General features: G+C 37.9%; 1 protein-coding gene across 4 annotated transcripts in view; it reads left to right on the forward strand.

Moving 5' to 3' along the window:
- Positions 1-22,293, forward strand: part of HSPBAP1 (HSPB1 associated protein 1) — a 52,120-nt gene that overhangs the window by 15,595 nt on the left and 14,232 nt on the right. Inside the window, exons 2-5 of one of the 4 annotated variants that reach the window (XM_036745995.1) lie at positions 822-1,007; positions 15,205-15,389; positions 16,431-16,567; positions 18,585-18,665. In XM_036745995.1, the coding sequence (XP_036601890.1) occupies positions 822-1,007; positions 15,205-15,389; positions 16,431-16,567; positions 18,585-18,665 (589 nt within the window). Of the gene's footprint in view, positions 1-821; positions 1,008-14,363; positions 14,438-15,204; positions 15,390-16,430; positions 16,568-18,584; positions 18,666-22,293 lie in introns of those variants that run through there. The other 3 variants (XM_036745997.1, XM_036745996.1, XM_036745998.1) reach the window with 3 other exon arrangements.

The raw sequence follows: 22,293 nt of genomic DNA on the forward strand, positions 1-22,293 counted from the left end.
TGAGCCATCCCTTATAAGAAAGATTTTAAAAGGAGGTATCAGGGGAGAGGTTCAGTAGAAATAGTCCATTAACCGGTGGGACAGTCTGTTCAGGATTCCTCACCTGCAGTCCCGCCACCTCTTGCAGTTTTTCCACTCTTCTCCAAAACCCATTTTTGTCATTATAATCACACAGCATTCATTTTATTTTATTCTTGCTATTTACATCATTGTAGCCATGCTTATTATTTTCCTGGTTCTTCTTACTAATTATTTGCATGTTGTCTTTCCTATTAGAGTGTAAGTTCTGTGAGAACAGGAACCATTACCTTTCTTCATATCCCCAGCACTTAGCACAGTGTAACACAGTACATTTAATAAGTGCTTACTGACTGCCTTTACTCCGCATCAGTTCCTAGCAGTCTTCCATGCTTTTCTTCATTCCTCATATTCATCATTTTTTACAAGTGTGGTAGTATTCCAGTACATGTCTATACTATAGTTTCTTTAACCATTCTTTTTCCAGTTCTTTCATATCACAGAAAGTGCTTTTATCAATACTTTGTTATATAAAGGATCTTTCCCTTCTGTCTTTGACCTCCCTGGGGTGTAGATGAAGACCCTGGACCTTTAGACGAGAGGGTAGGGATATTTTGGTCACTTTGTTAACGTAATTCCAAATTGCTTTCCAGAATAGTAGGACAGCTCCACCATCTGTTTATTATTGCAGTTGCAGTTCAGTAGAAAAATTCATAGTAGTCTAAAGTCTAATTTGCCTTTTCCATCTTTGGGGAAATGATAATTTTACATATTTATTAACCTTAAGTTATTTGTTTCTCTAGGTGAACTCATCAAACCTTTTACTCCAGAGAAAGCAAAAGAAATTATAATGTCTCTGCAGCAACCGGCAGTCTTCTGCAACATGGTTTTTGATTGGCCAGCCCAACACTGGAATGTTACATATCTTTCCAAGCTGTTGTGTGGAAAGCAGATACGATTTAGAATGGGAATGAAAAAAACAGATACAGGTAGAACTCCAAGTAGATATAATATTTATAATGACACTTTGATATCATTTCTACTTTCTCAGCTGTGGTTTTTGTGTTTCTAGAAAAATCTTAACCTCTTTTCTTCTGTTTGTCCATTTGTATTACAAAGATAAGAAGTTTATTGGAGATTTTGGTAAAAATGTTTGCAGCTATAAAGTTTTTTCTTTTTTAGAACCACCATATATTAAGCAAAACAGTATTATTGTATATTTTAAAAAACCCACTTCTACATGTTTTATACGGATGTATTACTGGGTTTTATTTTAAGATGTCCCTGAAGATACTAATACGATGGTACAAAAAGATTATACATTTCATGCATTCAGCAATTTTTTCTTTGATTCTTTCTGTATAAAGAAAAGACACTTCATTTTTCTGAGCCTCAGTTTCCCCATGGGTAAAAAGAAGAGATTGGACTAGGTGGTTTCTAAGGTTCTTTCCAGTTCTAAGTCATAGTATCTAAATTACTCTGTGGATTCACCATCTGATGAATCTTCTAGATAGACTATTTTGTGATTCTGTATGCAGTACAGATATGATTCTACCTCTTTGCCTGAAGGGGCAAACATGATGTAAACTTGTTGGTAATAAGAAAATCTAAGTATTTAATTAGCTGTCTCTAGTATACAACTCTTGGAATCCCTGGTTTGCTTCAAGAAACCTGGTCAAAAACATCTGCTGCTTGAAGCCTTTCCTAGTTCTCCCATCAGGATTCTGCCCTCCTCCCTCTTTCTGGTCACCTACCCTGCACCGCAGTCATTTAGCTTCCTTGCCCTGGAAGACTTCCTACGGCCTCTTGGTGCAGCAGATAGAGCTCTCTAGACCTGAGTCAGGAAGACCTGAGTTCGAATGCAGCCTCAGGCCCTTACTAGGTGTGTGACCCTGGGTAAGTCACTTAACCTCTTATTGTTTCAGTTTCTCCATCTGCAAAATGGGGATAAAATTGATAGCCTCCACCTCCCATGGTTGTTGTGAGGATCAAATGAGTTAATAATGATAAAGTGCATCATAGCCCTAATGTGCTCCACTGATGCCCTTCCTGAGGATCCGTTCCATCCAGTCCCAGACCCTCTTCCAGGCTCCTAGAATTCCACAGCTGCCTCCCTGATTTCCAGCTACACACTGCTGCCTTGCATCCAGGGACAAACACTTTGGATAGTAACTTAACGGAACTCCTTCCTCAGTGATTAACAAAATGTCAGTTCTTCTATGTCACACCATGTATGTTCCCAGAAAGCAACAAAAAAACCGCAAGGTTTGTGGGGAAACTGGAGTTGGGACACAATACTCAAACACCATTAGTGACACACACAAAAAATACAGAATACATATTTTACACTTATCTAAATATTCTGGGATCCATGGACGCTGGCCTTCTTGCCCTTCCTTGCACATGACATACTCCATCTGCCTACCCCTGGCACTTTCACAAGTTGTCCCCTTGACCTGGAAATTTTCCTGCATCTCCTTCCTGGCTTCCCTTCAGTCTCAGCTGGAGAGCCATCTTCTGCCAGAAAACCCCCTCAATTCTAGAGCCTTCTCTCTGAGGTTATTTCCAATTTATCCAGGATGTATTCTGTTTGTACACAGATGTTGGCATGTTGTCTCTCATTTTAGACTGTGAACTCCTGGAGAGCAGGCATTGTTTTTTGCCTTAGTGTCCTCAGATTTTAGCTTGTTCATAACTCACAAAACTACTTTCCTTGTATTTACACATGTTTATATATCCATGTATGTGTATGTGTAATATATATAAAATGTACTTGCAGGGTTTCCCAAAAATCTCAGTTCACTTATAAGCTTAAATTTTAATTTTTTACTTTTTAAATTTAAATTTAATTAAATTTAAATTAATTTAATTTAATTATTAAATTAAATTTAATTGAATTGAAATTTAAGTTAAATTTAAAATTTTTTCAATTTTATTCTTAACTTGAGATGCTGCAGACTTAGAAACATTTGAAAGGTTAATTAAAATTTCAAAATACTGATTTTTTTTTTAACTAAAATTTAACATAACTACCCATCTTGTGATTTAATCACTCTAGTCAATTTTTGAACTTTGTGAGAAATTTCATCAGTTGCTGCTCAGTGACTAAAAGTATTTTGTTTGTAAACCTGGCCTTAAGATTATTAAGAGAAAAAGATTTTAATGCATACATGACAGTTTTCAGTGACCTCTGCAATAAAAAGAGTTAGTGAAAAACCAATCATGTGACCAAGGTAACTAAGCAAATGGATCTCCTCCACCAATCCACTGGTCTGATAAATTGTCTTTCAGAAACTGTCACACTTGTAATGCATAATGACAAAGCAACCTTGTTGAAAATTAAATTATTGTTCAAAATTCGTAAAACCAAGTGTGAGAATTTTAAATAATTTAATTTCCAAATGATGTTTAAGGGTAAGTTTGTAGCATTCATACCTCTGAAGTTAATAAAGCTTAAAATGACACCAAGACTTTTGGGGAATATGTGTGTGTGTGTGTGTGTGTGTGTGTGTGTGTGTGTGTGTGTTTTAAAGTTAGAGTTTTATCTTTGTATCGCAGTTTAGCGCAGTTCCAGGTTTTTAGTAAGCAACAAACATTTATTAATTGATTGTATCCACAATCCTTTTAAAGAGCTAAGCTTTGGCTATTTACTCTTCATCCGTAAATACCTTTTAATATTTTTCTTTTCTTTTTTCTTATTAACTTTCAGTTTGAGGGATCGTGGATGGTTATAGTGGTACTAATTGCTCAAAGGAGTAGTTAACTTCTAATTTGCTTTTTATTTGACTTTGTAATGCCTTTTCACACTAATTAATGTATTTTTGATATTCTGGGACTTATATGCAGCATGTGAAGCTATGTGGATAAACCCAACCCTAAAGATGCCCAGCTTTTCTTGCCAACACTTAGTATTTCTTAGGATGGGATAGGATGACACCTTAAACAAAGTTTTCTTCTCTCCATAAACTTGTAGGTTAGAAGGCAGCTGGTAGAGGGGGAAAAGAATGGCTCTGGAGACAGAGGACCTGAGTTCAAATGCCACCTGTGATAGAGGTTTAATTTTAGGACTTTTCATCTGGTGCTATGCTCTCATTCAGTCAGTGACTAAATCATATTGATTTGTTTCCTTCAAAATGCCTCTCTTCCACTGGTGTGCCTGGATTATTTTCATACACATTCAAGAATTGAGGTTATAACTTATCCTATACATACATGCCCCTACTGTAGTAACAGTTTTTATTGCTTATCTATTTCTTCAAACCTTGAGTAGATCTCTGTTTCTCAATAGTGTTTTTCTAGTATTCCTCGGTAATATTACTCTCGTCATATTAGTTTCCTCCCTGCCCCCACAAACACATCATGTACATTGCATTGCCTCCATTCTTTGTTTATGTTATCCTTACCTGGAATCTTTTCCCCTCTCTCTGGCTCTGATAGAAATGCGATGCCATCCTTCAAGGGGTAACTCAAGTCCTTTCCCTCTTATCTCAATTTTTATTCTCTTCTCCTGCTCTAAATTCTTAGGACATTTGTAGTACATAATTTGGTGTGATATTACACATATTCTAGAATCTCTGTCATCATTTTATATGTGATATTCTTGTCAGCTAAAGTAAGTGGGGAAACTCCTTAGACGTTGAGACCTGTGTATCTTCCCTTAAAGTATTTGTCACAGTGAGACACCCAGGAAATGTTTGTTGATTGTAGATAATTTGCTCTTGGATAATTGAAAATTTAATATACCTTAGAGATCTTTCCACTATCTATGTGTTGAAACAGTATAGTTTATTGTTCCCTTTTCTTTTCACTTGATTCTTTGCAGGACCTAGGGGAAAAAAATTAAGAGCATATGAGCATGTGAAGCACCTCATATGCTTACCTTAAATAGTCAGTTGTCAGCTGCTAATGGTGAGTTTGACACTCATTATTTTGGAACTCTTTAATCTTAACACTTGGATTTCTTCATCTGTGAGTGCCATTCTCCAAGCCTTACCCCTAGGCATATTATTTGACCCTGTGAAAAGTAATATCTCTTTATTGGTATAACTTTATCATTTTTAGATTAAATATCAGAGAAGAACTAGCATAAAATTTGTCTCATCCTTTTGAAAAAATTACTGAGGCATATATTTATATTTGTTAAGGTTTTCCAGATATTTTAAAGGTTAATGTGAATTTAATCTCCTGTAGTTTACATGTTCAAATTCATTCTTTACAGGTTCAAATGCCTAAAATTCTCTGCTATCATATGAGAAACTTCAAATTCCTTTTGTAGAAATAGTCATTTATTCTTGATTTCAGAAGTAAGATCATAGACTTTTTTTTTTTTAAAGAGTTCTTAATTTTATTTGTTTGTTTGTTTTACAGATCAAGCATATACCTGGGTAATTGTCTGTGAGTGGAATGTGTTTGTTAGATTCTCTTTTTTTGGCAGGGCAATTGGGGTTAAGTGACTTGCCCAAGGTCACACAGCTAGTACATGTGTCAAGTGTCTGAGGCCGGATTTGAACTCAGGTCCTCCTGACTCCAGGGCGGGTGCTCTACTCACTGCGCCACCTAGCTGCCCCAGATCATAGACTTTTAAAGCTGAAAATAGCCAACCTGTAATACATAAACACTTTTAGGCACTTTATGAGTCAATTTCTTTAGCCTAGTAGATACACTTAATGGTAATTATCAAAGATCAGCACGCAGTATTGAATTACAGCATATTGTAGAAAGAGCCCCAAACTACATGTCCATATTTTTTTTTTTTTTGTATTTGGCTGTTCTGTTTTTGACTGGGAAGAGGAATTTTCAGAAGCTTTTTCACAGACTCAGACACATGCTTATTTATAAGCTTCCAAATACCAAACTTAGCTGAATTTCCTCTTAAATAGCAAATTTGGTAGTCAGCTAGATAAAGGTAGCAACTGCCTAAACTGCCTTAGTGAAAAATGACAGAATATTAATGAAAGAGTTTGAAAGGAAAGAGTTCATGTGCCTAAAGTAAATTTTTTAAAAAATTCACAGGCTGAAACTGTTACGATAGCAAAATCAGAACAGGAAGAAATAAATGTCAATTGCAACTGCCACAAGAGACAATGAAAGAATTCTCTTTTACAAGCAGCAGTGTTACTGTAATATTAATTAAGGTGGGACCTTTTGACTGTTTTAGAATGCTAAATTAAGTATTTTTGATTGAGTCTAACTAGGTGCCAAATCCCAGGCCCAAACCCCTAATTACTAGGTGCTAAGCCAGTGTGGGCGTGAAGCCCCCAGGGCCCTAAGGGGAGTTGCTAAGACCAGAGCCAACAGTATGTGCCTAAGTTCTGGTCCCTCAGATGACATTTGATGAGGGCTAAAGACTATATAAAAAGAGAGAACAGAGTTGTTTTCTTGGGGGCTCTGAGCCACTGGAGGAGTGTCCCATGGCTCTGGGCCAGCCATTGTTAAGAGCTCCCTGTCTCGTGAACCCAGATGTGGATGCTTTGTGGTAACTATGAATTGTGATTTTGTGTGTTTATATTTTGTGTATTTGTAATTTGTTTGTATTTGCTCTGAAGTTCAGGTTGCTAGCTTTTCCTCCTGAACTGAGTTTATTATGTATATGTTGTATTAAAGTAAGATTGTTAACCCCTTAACGTTGCTTTCCTTAGTAAAGCAGATCAAAATAATCTGCTGGCAGGGTTCTTGCTGTTGGGCTTGTATTGGTCTTTCACCCCTACAGCAGCTGTTAGCTGAATTGTTGCAATAGTGACAAGGTTTCCAATCATATCATTGATTCCTTTGTATGGTAGTGTGTCCAATGTGAGGAAAAGGAAGGAATAGCAGCAAGGAGTCAGTCATATTGAAACTCTGGGAGATGAAGTAGTACATATGGATTTACTTAGTATCAATGTCAAGGTTTCAATGAATGGGAGATGGGGTGGGAGTGGTGGGGAGGTGTAGGGAGGCACAGAATCATTATAATGATAACTGTCAAGGCAGCATAGCCATCTTAACACTCCATGGATCTAAGATCTCATTGATTTTCATGTTCCCTCCATTCATGGCTGCCCATCCTGAGCAGCTGTTGTCCATTTCCTCCCTTAGCACTCCCCACAGCAAAATATACTAATAGTTAACTAAAAGGCTCATAATTATTATGGTACAGCCTGTTAAGAGTTAAAAGTAAAACTTCCCTTATGTGGAGATCTAATATGTGTTAAATGATATGAAAAGTGACACTATTACACTAATATCAACAGTATGGTTATTTTATCTTCATCCTCCCTTAACATTTTATAATCTTATCTTTGGGCACATCTCTCTGAGGAGACATCAAGGGGATAAACAGTACCCACATTGATGTCAGCACATCAAGGAATTGACATCTACTTGCCTACTGATGTCAAAGAATCTTTGTTTATCAACAGCCTAAGGAAAAAGAGATTTCTGTACATTTGCCACACAACAATGAATTGGAACCAGGACTATGACCCTATGCCACAGTCATGTATCTCCTGCTCTGAAACTGACTCTGTGGGCTTTGTGTGTGTTTGTGTATGTATGTGTGTTTTGGTCAGTGAACTATCTCTGGGAATTCGTAGGAGAAATAAGCAATATGCAAGAGCCCTGAGGAAATAATGTATCTTAAGCAGATGGGAAATATGTCCTTTTTTTTTTTTTTTTTTTTTTTTTGCATCAGGGTAGAGGGGTTGAAATGGGGAGAATAATCACTACCATTATAGAAGTAAGGGATGGGACTGTGTATAAATAATGGAAAGCATTTATTAAATCTTTACTATGTGCCTGGTACTCTTAAGTTTTGGGACACAAAGAAGGAAGACAGTCCCTGCCTTCAAAGCGCTTACTTCTCCTAGGGGAAGAGAGTGCATATAGTATGGTGACCAAGGAAAGGAGTTTTGGTCTGGGAATCCACAGGGATGGTGGGTGGATAGAGCAGCGAAGGGAGCAGTGGATTAACACATCTTTTCCAGGAGCCATGGTAGGGTTCATTTGATCCTTGTTGCCAGAACTTTAGTAGAAACCAAAGTTGAAGGCAGATGCCAAGATGACCAGAATAGACAACTTGAATGGGGTGAGAGATGTGCTCTGGCACTGGCTAGGTAGAGTATTCAGGACAATGGTATGGTTTAATCTCTTGCCATCTCAGTAGGCAATAAATAGCGATTTTAATATGCAGTCTGCATTGGTAGGTGAATTTTTTGGTTTGCATTTGGCCAGACTTGCTGTAACAGAAAATGAAGACCATGGGTTAGCCAAAAGTAGGGTAGCTGCAATGCAGACTTTTCTAGGATAATTGAGCTTGACTGAAAAATGGTGCTTCATTAGCCCTAGGGGCAATTTGTTCTATTAATAGGTTTAGGTGACTCACTTGGGGCTGAATTCTGTGGAATGAAAGCACATCAGTATTTGTTTATATTGCCAGGCTTATTGAAATGATTACCCCAGACATGACAAGTTATTTTCCTACCTGTTTTTATTAAAAGGAATATGTTATTAAATTGCTTTGCCACCCATGGTTTGTTTTTGTTGTTGTATTTAAACAACTAGAATTATATATAGCTTCTGGATAAAGGTTACTCTATTACAGAGATTCTTAACCGAGGGCCCTTGACATTTTTTTAATACTTTGATAACTGAATTTCAATATAATTGGTTTCTTTTATAATCCTGTGTGGTTTATTTCAGGCATTTAAAAACATTTTGACGGGGGCAGAGGCAAGATGGCGGTTGGTAAACAGAGACTCACTTAGGCTCTCCCCCAAAACCCTCCAGACACCTGTAAAAAATGGCTCTGGACAAATTCTAGAACTGCAGAAGCCATGAAATAACAGACGGAAACAGGTCTCCAGTCCAAGATGGTCTGGATGGTTGCTGGGAAGGGTCTATCATGTTGTGCTTGGAGTGGAGGGAAGCCCAGCATTGGCCATGCCAGGACGGACCAGACCAGGACTTGGGAGGAGCAGGCATAAAGGCCCTGAATCACTGAGTTATGGCAGTTACCATACTTCTCAACCCCCAAACGCCAAAGACCATGGAGCAGATCAGTGGGAAAGCTGTTGTATCTGGGTGAAAGAAGTGTGTGGTCCAGCCTGCAGCCCTGGGGGCGGTAGACATGGTGGAAGCAACAAGAATCTCCTGCGGCTGCTTCTATAGTTCCTGGGCCACACAGTGGGAGGGATCAGATCAGGAGTGGAAAGAGCACTTTGCTGGCACAGAGGCAGGGTTCTCTTGCTTTGCCCTGCTTAGATCTGGGTGGCGGTTCTTGGGGAAGGAGGAGCACTGGTGCGGCAGATCTTCTTTGCTGTGACTGTGAAGTAGAAGTAGCTCTGAAAACAGCAGCACAAGGCCCCTAAAGCTTGGGATAAAATACTCTGTACTCTAAAAGCAGTCATACCCCGACAAGAAGCTCAAGGGTTGAGTAGTTGACTGGGAACATGAACAAGCAGCACAAAAGGACTCAGACTATAGAATCTCTTTTTTGGTGGCAAAGAAGATCAAAACATATAGCAAGAACAAGTCAACAAAGTTAAAGAGGCTATATCAAAAGCCTCCAAGAAAAATATGAATTGGTCTCAAGCCGTGGAAGAGCTCAAAAATGATTTGGAAAATCAAGTAAGAGAAATAGAAGAAAAATTGGGAAGAGAAATGAGAATGATGCCAGAAAAATCATGAAAAACAAGTCAATGACTTGCTAAAGAAGACACCAAAAAAAAAAAAAAAAAAACCTGAAAAATAGACTAACCCAAATGGCGAAAGAGGTCCAAAAAGCCAATGAGGAGAAGAATGCCTTAAAAGCCCAATGGAAAAGGAGGTCCAAAAGACCACTGAAGAAAATACTATCTTAAAAATTAGAGTGGAGCAAGTGGAAGCTAGTGACTTTATAAAGAGAAATCAAGAAATTATAAAACAGAGCCAATAGATTGAAAAGATGGAAGACGATGTGAAATATCTCATTGGAAAAACCACTGTCCTGGAGAATAGATCCAGGAGAGGTAACTTAAAAATTATTGGACTACCTAAAAGCCATGGTCAAAAAAAGAGCCTAGACATCATCTTTCAAGAAATTATCAAGGAGAAATGCCCTGATATTCTAGAACCAGAGGTCAAGATAGAAATTGAAAGAATCCACCGATCGCCTCTTGAAAAAGATCCCCAAAAGAAAACTAGGAATATTATAGCCAAAATCCAGAGTTCCCAGGTCAAGGAGAAAATATTACAAGCAGCCAGAAAGAAACAATTTGAGTGTTATGAAAACACAATCAGGATAACACAAGATCTAGCAGCTTCTATGTTAATGAATCCAAGGGCTTGGAATATGATATTCTGGAGGTCAAAGAAGCTAGGATTAAAACCAAGAACCACCTACCCACCACAACTGAGTATAATATTCCAAGGCAAAATATGGACTTTCAATAAAATAGAGGACTTTCAAGCTTTCTTGATGAAAAGACCAGAGTTGAATAGAAAATTTGAGTTTCAAATGAAAGAATCAAGAGAAGCATGAAAAGGTAAACAGGAAAGAGAAATCATAAGGGACTTATTAAATTTGAACCATTTTGTTTACATTCCTACATGGAAAGATGATGTGTGTGATTCATGAGACCTTTCTCAATATTAGGGTAGTTGAAGGTAATATACATGTATATAGAGGGCACAGGATGAGTTGAATATGAAGGGATGATATCCAAAAAAAACCAAAAGGGATGAGAGAGGAATATATTGAGAAAAGGAGAAAGGGAGAGATAGAATAGGGTGAATCATCTCACATAAAAGTGGCAAGGGAAGAGGGGGTGCGTAAAAGGGAATGAATAAATCTTGCTCTTATTGGATTTGAATTAAGGAGGAAATAACATTCGTACTCAATTGGGGATCTTACCCCACAGAAAAGTAGGGGGAAGGGGATAAGGGAAGGGGAATGATAGAAGGAAGGGCAGATCGGGGGAGGAGGTAATCAAAAGCAAACATGTTTGTAAAGGGAGAGGGTCAAGGGAGAATATTGAATAAAGGGGGACAGGGTAGGATGGAGGGAAGTACAGTTAGTCTTTCACAACCTATTATGGAAGCGTTTTGCATAATGATACCTGTGTGGCCTATGTTAAATTGCTTGCGTTCTCAAGGAGGGTGGAGGCGGGGAGGGAAGAAGAGAGAGAATTGGAACTCAAAGTTCTAAAAACATAAGCTCAAAAAAAAAGTTGTTTTTTACATGCAACTGGGAAATAAGATATACAGGCAGTGGGGCATAGAAATCTATCTTGCCCTACAAGAAAGTAAGGGGATGGGGGAGAGTGGGGTAACAGAAGGGAGGGCAGACTGGGGAACAGGGCATTCAGAATATATGCCAGTTTGGAGTGGGGGAGGGTAGAAATGGGGAGAATTTGTAACTTAAAATCTTGTGGAAATCAATGTTGAAAACTGGGGGGGGGGAGGGCAGTGGGGTGACAGAAAGGAGGGCAAACTGGGGAACAGGGTGTTCAGAATATATGCCAGTTTGGATTGAGGGAGGGTAGAAATGGGGAAAAAATTTGTAACTCAAAATCTTGTGGAAATCAATGTTGAAAACTAAAAATATTAAATAATAAAAATATAAAAAACATTCTGAGAAAGGATCTCTAGACTTCACCAGACTAACAAAGAAGTTCATGACACAGAAAAGTTAACCCCTGCAAATAGAAGTTTTCACGAATTTTTGTAGCAGCAGGTCTTAAAGTGAGCAAGTGCAAAAATTGAGATGTCTCCTTGTTTCATTACCTCCCCACCATGTTTCTCCATTATGTTGTGTTTTGGGGAGCAAAAGGAAAAGCAAATAGAAAGACTGGTTAGATAATTTGGGAGAACTGTTCCGGGGCAATTTCCTCAGAAAAGAGGGAACAGAATAAAAATGAACCAAACAAGAGAGCTTTTCCCTGCATGCCTCCTTCCAAGCCCTGAGCATCACAACAGACCTCTCGAGAGGACTAGCTCTAGGGTCTGATTAACTTGGAAATATCTCCACAGGAATACCTAAGCAATTGCTTAAATGAAGAAGTATTTTTTCACTGAAAATGAAGGTGTTTATAAAAGGAGATCCTTAATTTGATCTCATTTAAAGATAAGGAAGAATATATAAAATTATATCCAATAGCCAGTTTTTTGTTTGTGTTCTCTCTGCAAATATACCTTGTTAATAAAGTAAACATATTTATAGATTTTGAGCTGGAAGGCATCTTGAGAGAGCATCTAGTCCAGTCCACTCCTTTTTTACAGCTGAGGAAATGCTGATCTCAGGTGAAGAGCAGCAGCCAAGTAGAAGGGAAGGGGCCCTGGAACTGAAACCTAACTGAGACTTCCTGACTGTGACCCTTGAGTCCCAGTTTCCACCTTGATAAAAGTAGAAGAACAAGGAAAATGCTATATAACCTTAAAATACTGCAGAAATGAGTGTTTTCTATGTCTGGGCCCTCAGGAACAAGCTGTACTCCCCAAAAGACAAATTGGAAGGTGATTATTTTTAAAAGGGTCCATGATCTGATACTTTGAAAATCAACTTCTCAAGAGGCAGTGTAGAATTGGGGATCAAGAACCATATCCAGGAATCTAGAAGACCTGGGTTCAAGTCCAGCCTCCAACACACTGGCTTCATGACCTTGGGTAAGTCACTTATGTGACTTTAAGTGCTTCAGGCAACTCTGTAAACCTAGATATTGCAGAAGAGGTGCTGATCTGCATTGATGGAAGGGGTTCTTTATGGGGAGCTCCCTACACACATGAAATCACTGTTCTGGTCAGAAACAAATATCAGCTTTCCCTGGCACATTTTAAATATCCTGTTTACACATTTTCGGGAGGTGCACACAACTTTTTCCTAGCATTCTACAATCTGCTGTATAAAGTGAAGCATTCCTGTGTAACGCTGTTGTGAAAAGATCATAATCATCATAACAGTAATAGCTAGCATTCATGTAGCATTTATCAGCTGTGTCCTAACGTGTCATGGCATCTAACGGGATATAAGAGAACAGGTAATGTGGAAGAGACATGTTTGTCTGTCTTCTGGAACTACACTACACGTAAATGTATCCACAGTCAGGGATATCACATCCGAAGACTAAGGGCAGTGATACACATAGACCAAGACTATTTGTCAGATGCGCTTGATTTACTCAATGCATATCCAGTGTTATTTGAGTTGTTAGCCAGTCATTCTATAAGGTTGTATAAGAGCTTTATTTTGCATAAACCTTACTGGATCCTTCAGCAAAATAATAACCCCAGTCTGTTGATAAGAGAATAGGAATAACTATGATTAGATATTCTTTTCTAGGTATAGGAGCTTGGTGGGGGAGGAGGGGAAAAAGGAGGGACTGAATTATTTGATTACTTATAAAACCATTTATCACCTTGGAAAAATAGTGAAGTTAGATGGATTGTGATATCATAATGCCCTCTGGTCATCTCATTCATATCTAGGCAAGGAAACTATCTCTTGCCCTCTAGATGTCTTTTCTCTTTTGGAAGATCTACCAGGGTTCATGTTTTAAATTCATTCCAGTTCATACTTACAGTGTGCCCCCAGAGGTTAAGTGATAATAACACTTTGCTGCTTTGCACTTAAGATTCAGAACAAAAGATCAGAATAAGGGAGGTATAAATATGGGGACAGAAACATACATTTATTTAATACTATGTTAAAAGCCTCCTTAGAATACATATCTAACAGGGTATCAAAACACCAAAGTGGTTCAAGTAGCAGTTTGTCCAGCTCAATATTCTGTCTTTTGACAGAGGAGAGTTTAATAGATAACCCTCTACAATATCACCTTGATAAGTTAGAAATACATGCAGAACATCCATAGGTCCTCCTTAATGATTTGTTACAGATCTTACATAGTTTTTGTGTGATTTCCATATGTTTACTAGCCATTATGTTAAAAATGCACTGAATCAGAGTAAATGGAGGGAAGGCCAGTCTGAATTAAATAATGTTTTGGAGAAACGGAAGTCTTATTATATTGAAATCTGTTTTATACCTTGAAGTATTAACAAGTTTCCATAGGACCTGCTCTAATGAATATTTAAGACATGTTTGTATGAATAGAATCCATTTTCATTCATTGTGTTAAAGTTCTAAGTAGGTTAAACATCATGCTCCTTTTAAACTGTTAATTTATTTTTAAAGACCACTTCTTCATAAATTAAGCAAAAATAAATTTTCCACCTAGGTCATATTATCACCAGTTCTGAAATGGGAGGCTATGAGTTCTGGAGATACTCATGTCACGGGATCATAGAATATAAAATATGAATGGACTTAAGAAATTATCTCCTCCAACTTTCCCATTCATACATTAGGAAATTAAGTCCCAGAGAAGTTAACTGATGTATTGAATTTCACACAGCCATTAAGTAGCTGGGCTTTGAACCCAGTCCTTTTCGACTTAATTTTCAAGTGGTAAGTATTATTGATACTTTTTGCTTTTATATCACAATCTTTTCTGAATATACCCTCCCACCACCACCTTGTAACAAATAAGAAGAATTATTAAACATGTAACACGGGATCACATCTAACAGCATATGCGACTTTCTGAATCCATAGTCCTTTTAATACTCTTCCAGGAGAGAGAAGTATGTTTCTTTGTCTACTCTCAGGCACTCAACTTTTCCCTCTTGACATGGTGGTGTTCCTAATAACACCATGTTTTTCCTTAAGATTCAAGGATAACCCTCCTCTCCTCCCTGTTCTAATACTTTAGATTTAGGAAAACAAGGCTAATTTCATCTTATCACATGAGAATTTAGCAGACTTATATTGCATTCCTTCTGAGAGTTCACTTTTCTAGACAAAAATGTGTATTTTGTACAGAAGCCACTGCATTTACTTGAACATTTTGATTTATCTTTCAGTGAATCCTCCCTAGCTTGATTATGTCTGTGTTTGAGGTACAGCACATAGAAGTTTATGGTGTATTCTAAATACAGGCAGTGAGATGCAGTGTGTTTACTATCTTGACTCTTAAGGATTAAAAAGCAAAACATGGCAATTTGTGTTTAATCATTAATGTTTTGGTATGGATCATTTTACTTTTATTCTAATAAAGAAGCTCATAGTTTGTTCAAAGAAAGCTACAATTATATATTTTTTGAAATCAGCTTCCATTTTTATTCTTGGAATAGGTATTCAGTATACATCTAACACTGTTTTTATTTATGTTGCAGTTCCTCAGTTTGAAACTATGTGCAGTTATGTAGATGCTACACTTGAGGAATTTCTGGCCTGGAGCTGTGACCGAGGGGTTAACCATGCTGGGCCATTTACCCATTATGATAATTCCAAGTTCTGGGCTTATGCTGACTACAAATACCTTGCCAGTGTATTTGAAGATAATACAGATGTTTTGCAGGTAAGGCATTATCTTGCTTTTCATCTGGATAATAGTTTGACCTTGAGAAAAATTTAAAAGCCTTAAAAACTCCTTAAAAGTCAAAATCTTTTGCAAGCAGTTTTACCCTCTTTCATTTACATATCTTTCCTCTCAATTGCCATATTTAAAAATGTTAAATGTTTTACAAAACCAAGGTAATAGTACTGATACACACTGAAGACAGCATACAAGGACATCAGCATTATTTTATTTTCTTTTCCAAATGTTCTTCTTCCCCCTCTCTCACCCATTGAGAAGGCAAGAAAAACAAAACTCGTTACAAAAATGTACTGTCATGTAAAACAAATTTTTGTGTTATTACTGAGAAAGAGAGAAGAAAATATGCCTCATTCTGCACATTTGAGTCTATCAGTTTTCTGTCTGCCGGTGGATAGCATATATCACCATAAGTCCTTTGGAATTGTGTTTAGTCATCGTGGTGATCAGAGTTTCTAAGAAAAATACTTTGAAAAATTTAAGAACTTTGATCAGTGCAGTGACTAAACATGTTTCCAGGGTACCTGTGAATGAAGCTCATTAACCCATCTCCTGACAGAGAAGTGATGGATACAAGGTACAAAAAAAGAGATACATTTTTTGATATGGCTACTGTGTAGATTCACATTGCTTGACTTTGCCTATGAAGTGATTTACCCAGAAACGGAAGTATCCCCTACATGCTCCAGGGAGAAAGTGAAGGATTGTACTGCAGTGGGGAGAACAGCCCCTTTCATTTGGAGTTGTACCAGAAAATGACGTTTCCCTTCAAAACAATGATAAGTTTTAATTGTTGGCTTGTTGCAATTCATTATTTTAGTACTTTATGAAGTTCATAGGATAGTAGGCTTCTGTGGGTTGGCCTAGCCACCTGACCACCACGTGTAACTTCATATCTAAGGGACAGTGCCTCTGGAGTTCCAAACAGCAGACTTTCAAATGAACTAACTTTTGAAATGCAATTCACCAAATATTTGATCGATTGATTGATTGATTAATTGTAACTTCTTTTTTCCAAAACAGAATGTAGTATGGTCTGACTTTGGTTTTCCTGGAAGAAATGGAAGAGAAAGCACATTGTGGATTGGCTCACTGGGAGCCAACACACCCTGCCATTTGGATTGCTATGGTTGTAACTTAGTATTCCAGGTACAAGGAAGGTAACCAAGAATATCTGTATGAAGGTAGTGTGATGTAGCACAGTAATTTCCAAACTGTTTTCAAGGAGCATCAGTGTTCCCAGTAAGGGTTCCATGAGGATAAAGATAATCTTAATTCTTTGCCTCCTTTTAGTCTCTCAGCCTGAGAAGGGAAGGGAACAAGCATTTATATAGTGCCCACTCTGTGCCAGGCACTGTGCCTTAGTGCTTTTTTACAAAGGTGATCTCATTTGATCACAACATCACAGAAGACCTAGCAAACTTCTGCTGTAAATAAGAGGCAGTATTGCAATATAATATTCTAAGAGGCAAAAAATAGGAGCTTACAATCAAGAATAATTCATCCTGCAAAACTGAGTATAATCCTACCAGGGGAAAAAAAATGGATCTTTGGTAGAATGTAGGACTTTCCAGCATATCTGAGAAAAAGACCAGAGCTGAGTAGGAACTTTAGGATACAAAACTGAGACCAAAGAAACCTGAAAAGATAAATTTATCTGAGTAATTGGCAGGAAAAGAAATTCATAGCCCTAGACCTTCCTTCAAACATTTGTGAGCCATTACTGTATTGGAAGCCCCAAAGTGTTCTATGGCCAGAATATTTATCAAAACACTGATGTACTCACCCTCTCTGGGCTATGCTATTTGCCCTTTCTCATTTTAATGAAACCAATTAATAGGTGCCGTTGTGCCAACATTCTTATTTGAACCTTAGAACTAGTCAAGCCTACAAGTTTCTGTCTACCTATTTCTCCCACTGCTGTATTTACTAGTAAACATTTTTAGTTTAGTTAAACCAGTTTAACATTTTTCCTTCTGTTGCCTCTACTCTCAGTCATTGAGAACTACTACTTGCCCAGGTGAAAATCCTTTTCCCTAGTACATCTTATTCTTTTCCTGCCCATCTCAGTCCTATCCTATCTCACCTGCTGTTTCCTCCATGTCCTCTAGAAATCTTGAAGCTGTCTATACTCATTTCATGTAATTCAGTATTCCTTTGAATTCTTTGTGTTCTCTCTTATGAAACAGTATTCTAATTCACTGATACGCCATCATTTAGTTATCTGTTCTTCAGATGTTAAGTTCTTCCTTTGTCTCTAGTTTTAGAGGGGGTGTTTTTCTTTGCTCTTACAACTGGTTCTCTTAGAAATATTTCCTACTGCTAACATTGCTGTCCTTTTGCTATACGTTGCTATATATTGTTGATCTCTTTCTCATCTAGTTGTGGTGGTGGCGGTGGCAATATTTGCAAGTAACATTTCTGTACTGCCAATTTAAGGTTTGCAGAGCACTTTACATGTATCATTTCAACTGGTACAACAATTCTTTGAGGTCGGTGCAGTCATTATCCCCATTTTATAGACTAGTAAATTGAACCTCAAAGAGGTAAGTAATTTGCCTAAGGTCCTACAGCTTGTAAGTACCTGAAGTGGAATTCAAACCCACCTCAACCTGACTCTTTAGTCAAGTACTCTTATCTTTGCTGCACTGAAGAGATCTCCCCCTATTACACCCTCTAGTGCTGAACATTCCTTTTCCCATGTTCCCACAACTCAGGACTAGGAAGAATAGCCAGCATAGTCAACATTGCCCTGGAGTGGAATGAGAAGACTTGGGTCAGAATCCTGACTCTGTCATTTATTATCAGTGTGTCCTTTGACAAGTTCCTTAACCTGACTGATCCCCATTTTCTGCCTCTGTAAAATGAGGGGGTTGGAATAGATGATTGCTAAGTCACATCCTTATTTTAAATCTGTGGCCTGTGGTCCTTATTTCACTGCCACTTCTAGACCCTTGCTCTGCCACCACCACTCAACAGCTTTTCCTTTGAAGTCTATTCCATCTGATTAGTTCACTCACACCTGATCTTTCCATCACCATCTACCATTCTCCAGGACACTCTTCTGTCCTCAGTGACTTAAATACCTGGCTTGCCTTTTTCTCCACCTTAACTCATCATTCTCAGTGACTTTGAGATTATGACTTTCCTGTTGCTCGGGCTTTGGAATTCTTGCAGATCATCACCCTTGGTGTTACCCTCCTCAATTGGACCTCATCTATTCATCGGAGTGACATACCTTGGACCTCACCATTACTGGTGAGTCCCCAGCTGTCAATATTTAGAATTTTGGATTTCCCTCTGAGCAAAATCTTTTGCCCTTCTATGACCTCACTACCACTGAAACTTGCTCTCATTTTGACATTAGGATCCTCAGCCGCTACTCATTTTCCTTACCTGTCAACGTTGTTCTGTCTGTACCATGAATTTTATACAGTCCTGACCCATGAGTCAGAAGTTTCAACAGCATGGCATCTCTATTCCTGAAATCCCCTGCATCTTTCTCCTTCCACTAGTCTTGCTAATTGCATGTTCTGGGGAACTCATGTATATACCTTCTCTGTGCCTATGCCTGAGTCACTGAGCACCGTAGGACGTCACAGAATGGTGCTGACTGCTTCACCTATAAGAAATAACTAACATTGTGATAGCACTTTAGAGCTTGCAAAGTGTTTATTTCACAGTAACCTTGTGAGGTAGGTAATAGCAGTAGCATTAGAGGCAGCATGGCATACACAGTGGAAAGAGTCTTGGATCTGGAGCCGTAGGCCTGCTTTCAAAGCACAGCTCTACCACTTTGTACCTAGGTGACCTTGGCCACATCACTTACTGTCCTTGGGCCTCGGTTTGCCAAACTGTAAAATTATGGACTACATAATCTCCAAGCCCCTTCCTGTTCTAAATGTATGATCCCATGGCCTATATTTTACAGATGATTAAACTGAGGCACAGGGAGGTTAAGTCACTTGCCCATGGTCCTATAGTGATCAGGTGCTAGAGCTTAGAATTGAGGCTCCAAGGTCTTTCCCAAGTCCAACACTGTGTCTACTATCACATTCCTCCTATACAAAATCAAGCTCTCTAATTTCAAGTAGATCCTCTTGGATGGCAGTCGTTATTCACTTCTGGTTAGCTGGATGCCTCACTCACCACTACAGCTATTCATGCTTCTTCAAGTTCTGCAGCTCCAGTCACTGACTCTCTATAAGCAGCTGACCATCTATCCTCAGCTCCCTTGTCTCCTCTCCTCCCTACCTCTCCCTCTTTCTCTCCCACTAATTACATGTTTTTTAATTTAGTGTAATTTGTAATTGTTATGTTTTTTCAATTCAAAAGCATTTATTTTCTCCCCCTCCCAACTCTGCCCATCCAGAAGAAAGGAAGGAAAAACAAAACTGTTGTAACAATTTCAAGCAAATTCCTACATTGGTCATATCCAAAAATGTGAGTCTTATTCTGCATTTTTAGTCCATCACTCTTCTCTCAGGAAGTGGGGAACATTTTTCATCGTTTGTCCCCTAGAATCATGGTTGGTCGTTGCATTGATAAGTTAGTATATCAAAGTTTGTCTTTACAATATTGTCATTACTACATAGATTATTCTCCTGCTTGTGCTCACTTCACTCTGCATCATTTTGTGTAAGATTTCCCAGGTTTCTCCCCTTCAGTTTTTCTTATAGCACAACAGGATTTCACTGCATTTCACATAGTATAATTTGTTTAGTCATTACCCAATTGATTGTCACCCTCTTTAGTTCTAAGTCTTATAGACAAACAAAAGATGGTGTAAATGTTTATTGTTTGAAAAGAATCTTTTCCCTCATTCTTTGATTTCTTTGTGTTTTAGTCCTAGTAGCAATACTGGTGGGTGCAGGGGTATGCACAGATTAGTAAATTTTGGGTAATATTTCCAAACTGATTTCCAAGAGCCATACAAATTTATGTTTCTCACCCAGGCTTATGCCTAGTACTTATACTCTTTATTCCTTGTCTTCCTACTTCGTTAAGGATCTTGCTCCGTTGATCATCCTCACTTTCTGTTCTCCTTTTACCCTTAGAACATGCTCAGTTCTCTCCCACCCTACTAATAAAGTTTCCCTTCATTTGCTGCCCTGCCTCAGACCATCCGTCTTAGAACCCTTTAATTGCTAAACAACTAGTAAAAACTGTTCTGTAGTCACTGCTTCTTTTTTACTTCCCAGTAACTCCTCATCTTTCTGAAATTTGTCACCACCACACCATTCTCTTTAAAGTTACCAGTGACCCAGTTGACAACTCTAAAGGCCTTTTCTCATTCTTCATTCTTCCTCTCCTTTTTGAGTTGACTACCCCATCCTTCCAGGAGAGAGCCATGTCAGAAGAACCTAGAGAGAAGAGAGTATCAAGGAGAAGAGGGTGATCAGCAGTGCCAGAGGCTGCAGAGAGTGTTTGAAGGATGAGGATTGAGAAAAGGCCATTAGATTTAGTGATTAAGAGATCATTAGTAGCATAATATAAAACAAAAGAAAATGCAAAAGGTGAAAAGAAAACAGTGATCATAAACGTGTATTCTTAAAAGAAAAAAATGATGTCTATTTTAATTTTATCAAGTTAGTAACAAAGTTTTCTTATGTGTTTATTATGATTAATGTTGCCATTGATGACTTAATTTACACAGATGCCAGTTAATGCATTCCTTTGGTTTTGCTTTCTATACTCAATTTATGTAACTCTGTTTCTTTGAATTTGTTATCCCTTATGACACAGTATTCCAGTTCAATGGTGTGCCATCATTTTTTCATACATTCTCCACATGTTGGGCACTTAGTTTATTTCTAGCTTTTTGGATTTTTTCTTTTGCTATCACAGCTGGTTCTACTAGAAATATTTCCAACCAGTAGTATTGCTGTCCTTTTTTTTAATTAAGAAAAAAATTAATGGAATAGCTGACGGGGCAAAAATATTTGTCAGTTCCATCATTATATTTATTAGACTCTTCTTTCTTTTTCCTTTAACAAATATTTATAAAATGCTGACCATTAACAAAACACCCACCTATCAATCTGTTGACATCAGGCTGCCAGTCTACTGTGAATAAATGTACTTTGAAATTTGAAATAAATATTTTCAGAGTCAAATCTGTTTGCTTAGTTCCTTGAGCAAGGATGGAGAGATGATTAGAGCTCTCAAGTTTAGCTTCCTGGTTAGTGAAATTTCTCTTCATCTTTCTGAGTACAAAGAGTAGTATCTTTTGCATATCAGAAGGAGATTCACAAGTAAATTAGTAAAAATCAGGGGACTCTTGTGATGTACCAAGTCTTTTCATAGAAAACTTACAGTAGTATATTTCTGAAACTGAAGCCATAACTTCACTCATCTATCAGAGTCCTTCACAGTTTTATGGGAAAATAAGTAAACCTTTATTTCAGAAATCTACTTTGAACTTTGAAAAGCAGAGGATGATATTTCATTTTAAGTATTTGCTTTTGGGTTTCAGGGTGGGGAGGACAGATTGTGACTGTAGTATAAAAAATCAAAATTCGTTAATTTTTTTGAGAGACTATTTTAAAAATCAGGCTTTGCCTGGGAATGCTTAATAGAGTGCTGGACTTGTTAGGAAGACCTGAGTTGGGCTTGTACTTGTGTTACTAGTGTGTCACCTTGAACAAGTCCTTTAATCTCTGAAGCTCAGCTTCTTCATATACAAAATGAAGATAGCAATACTGGCGCTGTCTGTTCTATATTTTTACCTCATTGTTGTATGTTGTTACCTTATTGTTGAGGCTCAAGTGAGGTGAACTGTGTCACACTCTTTAAAGCGCTTAGGTATCAGTTATTATTACTGCCCCCAGTCAGTTGCAGCAATAGCTTAACACTGACCCTCTTGTCTCAGAGTCTCATAAGCCTT

This window comes from Trichosurus vulpecula, chromosome 2, assembly GCF_011100635.1.
Source record: "Trichosurus vulpecula isolate mTriVul1 chromosome 2, mTriVul1.pri, whole genome shotgun sequence".
Lineage (NCBI taxonomy): Eukaryota > Metazoa > Chordata > Mammalia > Diprotodontia > Phalangeridae > Trichosurus > Trichosurus vulpecula.